General features: G+C 38.2%; 1 protein-coding gene across 4 annotated transcripts in view; it reads left to right on the forward strand.

Moving 5' to 3' along the window:
* Window positions 1-5,568, forward strand: part of dcaf1 (ddb1 and cul4 associated factor 1) — a 33,839-nt gene extending 28,271 nt beyond the window's left edge. For 2 of the 4 annotated variants that reach the window (XM_079826475.1, XM_079826473.1), the window contains 5 exons: window positions 539-643; window positions 856-929; window positions 1,133-1,225; window positions 1,761-2,055; window positions 4,721-5,568. In XM_079826475.1, coding sequence (XP_079682601.1) covers window positions 539-643; window positions 856-929; window positions 1,133-1,225; window positions 1,761-2,055; window positions 4,721-4,779 — 626 coding nt within the window. In that variant the 3' untranslated portion in view covers window positions 4,780-5,568. Of the gene's footprint in view, window positions 1-538; window positions 644-855; window positions 930-1,132; window positions 1,226-1,760; window positions 2,056-4,703 lie in introns of all 4 variants that reach the window. The other 2 variants (XM_079826474.1, XM_079826476.1) reach the window with 1 other exon arrangement.
* The last annotated feature ends 432 nt before the right edge of the window (window positions 5,569-6,000 follow it).

Raw genomic sequence — 6,000 nt, forward strand, 5'->3', positions numbered from 1 at the left:
ATGAATCCATTTTCCAAACCGTGTTTTTATCTTACCCTGAATCACTACGGTACACATATAATAAGTGTTTATATTCTGACTATTCAATTCCAGTTTGGGTCGCAGCGCTGCCGAGGAGCACAGTCCCTGCGTGACTCGCCCATAGACCGTAAAAAAAACGCCCAGGACTCATTAAGAGACTAGAGACAACCCTTTTTGGACTATACGCAGTGTGCGCCGAATGTTTTTCCCATCGTTATACTAGCAAAAGGGGATTCGGTCACGCCCCAAGTGCACCTGCGCCATGAGCTCAGATCAGTGAAATGGGGCCCAAAGACTTCGAGGGCATAATAGGTCAACTTTTAAAGGTGAAATTGGACACACAAAATGCACAACATTTGAATGTTGTTTTGTACACACACCAGTGGCGGCTTAATGCTGTTGTTTGGTGCTCATGTCCTGCTCTTCACAGTTCAATCTGTTTATTCTGCCGATATTGTAAGTGTAATTTGCTCTGGATGAGTACAGTTTTTGTCTGATACTCTGGAGTGTGTTGTAGCCATGTTGCAGGCTGATGATGAGGATGACATGATGGAGCAGCAGATGAAGAGTCCATTCGGATCCTCCTTCAGGACCTTTGATGCCACCGACTATAAACCTATTGGTACCTTCACTCTCTCTGCTCTCCAACTCCGTTCATAAGCATTCTTCAGATTTTACAGAATAATTATGTGATCTGTCTGATCAGAGTATATATTTTGTATCTTGTTAGTGTAAAGGAATTAGTTTTGATTTGTCTCTGCAAATTCAAATGGCTATTTGGGACTGGGTTTTTTTTGTATTTGCTAAAATCTTTATGATGGACTGTTTACTCAGCCACCATTGACGTGAAGAGGAACATCTTTGACCTGTGCACAGACACAAAAGACTGCTATCTGGCGGTCATCGAGGTATGCTGTGCGTTTATCGTTTTTTTTATGTATTATATGATTTTGTGTATATATAGTTGCATCAACTCTGGATCATTGTGTATTTAAAATTGAGATTTGTTCTGTTTGTTTGGTTTGACAGTGCACAAAATGATCTTCTCTGATGTGAATTCTACAATGTCTCATATTTGTGCGTGTGTGTTATATGTGAATGTGTGCTACAGAATCAGGACTCAATAAATATGGACACTGTGTGTCGGCTGTATGAAGTCGGTCGCCAGAGACTCGCTGAGGAGGAAGAGGATGAGGAAGATCAGGTAAGGGCTGATGCAAACCACTTATTTGACATTTCAGCTGTTTTTGATTTGCTTTTGCTTTATCCACTAAAGTGGAAGGTTTAGGACTTTTTTAGTAAGTTGTGTGTGTGTGTATAAATATATATACAATTTGAAGAGGTTTATGATAGAATGAGCCATTATGGGAATTCTCAATTGTGCACTGATGTACAAGTATTTTATTTTTATAAAGGACATTTATTTTAGTTTGACCATTTATCATTGTCCTTTTGACCGTTAAAATTATATTTGATATCTGCGAAAAAAAAATTTTGCTTGTGAAATGCACTTCAATGTACCTCATACCGCTGAAGTGGAGTGCTTGTAAAAAAATAAAGACTTGAGCTTCATTCAGAAGGTTTTGCAGAGTAGCACAGATCTAAACTCAGTTTGACGGCTTTACTCCATTTGATATTTATAGTTTCTCTGGCGTTCAGGAATGAGAGCGTCTATTTTTCTACTTCTCATTTTACATCAAACTTGGTCATAAGACATCAGAGTCATTTGTTTCATTCAGGAGGAGGACGATCAGGATGAAGAGGATGATGATGACTCCGATGATGACATCGATGATATTGACACAGACCCGCTGCTGGCCGAGCTGGAGAACGAGAATAACGGGGAGGATGAGGAGGAGGATGGCGAGCACGACTTCTCTCCGTCTGATGATGAGGAGGTGGCTCGTCTTCTGGATGAAGAGGCTGATGATGACGATGATGATGATGACGATGATGATGACGACGACGATGATGACGATGATGATGATGATTCTGATGACAATGAGCAAGATGTGGAGCTTGTGCTTGACAACTGTGAGTTTGACATTTATCCCCATTTAATTACGTGTTAAGTATTATTGGGGTCCAAGCACTGAAGGTGTGATGGCACCTCTTGTATCCATTAGTTTTCATATTATTCTTCCACTCTTGAAGCCTATGGCAGTTGTGAAATTTGGCACACAGATAGAGTCTGAACATTCGCCACAGCAAATTTGGAGTCTCAAACTTAATCCCTATAGCGCCACCAACTGTCCGAAGTTTCACTAACATTATTGCAAATAACTTTTGAACCGTAAGGGCTAGAAACAAAAATAATATTCCTCCTTCCTTGGATCAAGACGTCATTTTTCCATTATGAAAATTAGAATACCTCCTAGACGGTTTGTCCGATTTGCATAAACTTAACCGTTTTGAATTTAGTCCTAAAATATATTTTACAAACATAGTGTATCATTATGAAACTCTGTATGTGTCATCGGGACAATGCCCTTAAAGTACTCAAAAAAATTGAGACATTGTGGTCCAAAGTCATAATGAAATTTCAAAAAATGCTATTAACTTTTGATTAAATTTGGCTGTTGCAATGAAACGGGACTTGATGGATTCCTTGGGTCATCCTGAGAACATGGATACCAATTTTGTCATAGTTGGCTGAACTTCATGTCCACCATTTTAGATTTCCTTTAAAAACCTACTTTTTCAATCTTCTACTAGACCATTGGTCTGAATTCATCAAAATTGGCTCAGATCATCTTTAGACCATGCCGGCAAAAAGTTACTAAACTTTTTGATAGACCAAACCGTTCTCGAGTAACGCATCAATGAATTTGTTGGCATGGTGCCAAGCTGACTCTGAGGCTGTATCTGCAATGCTTATGCAAAGTTTGGTGTCAATGTGCCAGTGTCATTGTCCCCTTACACTGACCACACCATAATAATAACCACGCCACCTATTGGTCAAAAGTGACATACAATCACTATAATATGATTTAATTGCTTATTATTTTTCAGCGATTTTTGCTTAAAATAATCTAAAAGTGTTTTTAACCACTCATTGTTGCAGTTGGTTTGATGCTCCCGGTCATGATGGCATAGCTCATTGTTCCTTGTTGTGCTTGGCCACGATAATTGCTACTTGCAGCTATATTTATTATTATTATTATTAAATTATATATGTACCAATATGGAATTTATCACCGGTAACTAATAATAAACTGCTTATGACCTTAATTTGGACATTTATTCCCAAAAAAACAAAACAGAAAAACATTGAAATCACTTTAATGGGATTTAGAGAACCGAATCAAGGAAAAGTCTAAATTTATAGTCTTTCTTTCCCCACAAATAAGGAAATTGTTAAAAACTCTGCAGATTTCTGCATTTGCTTTCTTCAAGTCATTGTGCACTGGAAATCACATTTGCTCAAATGAAAAACATGTAGTTCACTGTGAATATGACATAAAAAACGACATGACGACCAGTTAAATATGTAGAATTTAAAGTCGCTTTCTCAAGCTTGTCCATTACATTTTGTTTTATATATATTCAAAGACTTTTATAAATGACATAACTGCATATTTACAGCACACTGATGGGATTTTAATACAGCATTATATCGCTTTCCTTTCTGTTATAAAACAGGACTGTTAAAAAGATTAAGAAGAAATGAATTGGGATCTAGGAGTGATTCACTGATTCCTTCGCAATAAAAGTCCCGCTTCCCACACTCATCGGCCGAACAGAAAAATGTATCTGTCATTACTGATCATTAAAAAAATACCATACGTCTCATATATCAGTCAAGCTTGACAGATACTGTTAGTTTGCTGAAATGACGCTCTCAGGATGCGCACATTTGGAGACAATGGGTCTCGTTCACTAATATAATTGTGTGGATTCTTTCGTATTTGTACGCACAGGAGAACTTCTCACGAAAAATCTCCGCCTGGTTTAGAAAACGTTTGTACGCACATGAATTTGTTCTTAACCTCGTTCTGATGTTAGTGAATGTGGAGTATTCTAAAAGAGCGGCCACGTGCACGAAGGTTCACACTTTTTCCAGCACTTAAAAGCTCTAAAAATAACATTAAAATTGGATAATATTTAATGTGATGATTTATAAAACTAAAAGTTTAAAGGTGTTGGCCACTTTGTGGCAAACAAGCACTTTTATTTTAAAAAGACAAGAAATAACCACTATACCCAGTAGATGGCGGCAGAGGAGCACTTATTGACTTATTAGCCATTTCCACTCTCTAATATATGGACAAAAGTAGGAAGTCATAAAGTTTCATGAAAAACAAAAACTTTTCTTCAAATTGTGACTGAATTACCCAGAAAGCAAGTAAAGCGCTCCTTTTATAATCACTGAAGCTGTCAGTCAGTTCAGTGTGAGACTATAGAACAGGGCTGAAACAAACTTTTCCAGAAAGTAAAACTTAGTTTTGACTTTGATTTTGTTCAAAATAACATCACACCAGTTGTGTCTTTGATTTCACTTGAAGTAAATCAGGGCTTTATGGGTAGACCGATAACAGGTTCTATAGCATCAGCAGCTGCTTGCCAACTATTGGCCGTGACCGAATGCTCAGGGATCAGAACATACAAGAAATTCCTTGTAAATATGGAGAGGATGTCATGTTTGTTTCATTACTTTCATTCGTTTATTCTCTGAAATGTAGTTCTCCTCTTCCTGTAGCAGACAGCTCTGATAACTCGGACCTGGAAGACGACATCATCCTTGCCCTGAACGAGTGACCCTACAGGAAGTGACAGTGGATGAGCTCTTGTACTTCAGAGAACATCTGACAGGAAGATGTCCAGCGGACGGCAGGGCTGTTGTGGAGTGGATGGTCTGTATGAGCACGGACAGCTCATAGAAAACAAACGTTGTTTGTTTTTGGTAAAGTCCCTTCAACACTGCGCACATGCGTCTGTCTTCTGCTCATGTTTGCGTGTGTTTCGGTGTGTGAGTGGGGTTCTGGGTAGATCTGATGCACGTGCAGTTATGTATGTCCATTGACCTTTGACCTGCCCACCACTCCTCAGGTGATCTCTTTAGTTTGATTAATCTAAACGGCTGAAAATCTAGTTGCTTAGACGTTTAGTCCATGCCTTTTTGCTTTTTGAAGGGTAGTTTTGTTTCATTTTGCAAGGCGGCGCTTTTAAGGCCCCTTTTGTCAGCTGACCGATTGGATTGAGCCGTCGCACCACGTTGACTGAGCAATAATTTCCGTTGATCTAAATTCAAATAAAGGACTATCAGGCCTGTGAGGCTTTGACATGTGCTGAAACCTGCAGCTCTTTAAGAGGAAGTTCACTGTTGCTGCCGTAGATGCACTTGTTTGCTTCTTAAATTGCATTTGACATGAAGTTAAACATTTTTAAGCATCTATGTACAGCCTTCATTTTACTTTATGGTTTAATGTTTTTGTTCATGCCTTTCCAAAAGTAAACCTCCTAAGGCAACATTGTGTACAGAATGTATTAAAAATATTTTTACTATACATGTTATTACAATAAAAGAGAGTCAATTTGTTTGGTTTTAATTATTTTTTGAGTGCTGTCAAACTCGCAATTTTGTATGAAAGTAAAATGCTGACCTCCTGAAGAGTTCAAAACCACATAACCAAACTGGTTTGTTACTGTATTTTCACTTTTCTTATATGGGAACTTCAATTTGAAACTCATTTTCTATCAGTGTGCGCTCGCTTGTTCTGCAGACGAAGGCTGCTTGAAATCCTGCTGTGCCACTCAGTTTCCCATGAAATTACATTTTATAAAGGACAAATATACTGTATATACGACTTTCACTGAAGAAGGGTTTCTCATCCACAGATCCATCGACAGGAGGTGTGAAGTCTACACCCCTCTGTTCAAACTGATTCATTTAAAAAAACACAAATCTAAGTAAATCATGTCAGATATTTTCCCAACTTTGGTGTAATATTGAAAGCATCAAAATTCATGTGACAAACA

Source organism: Gobio gobio (genome assembly GCF_949357685.1).
Source record: "Gobio gobio genome assembly, chromosome: 10".
In the NCBI taxonomy this organism is placed as follows: domain Eukaryota; kingdom Metazoa; phylum Chordata; class Actinopteri; order Cypriniformes; family Gobionidae; genus Gobio; species Gobio gobio.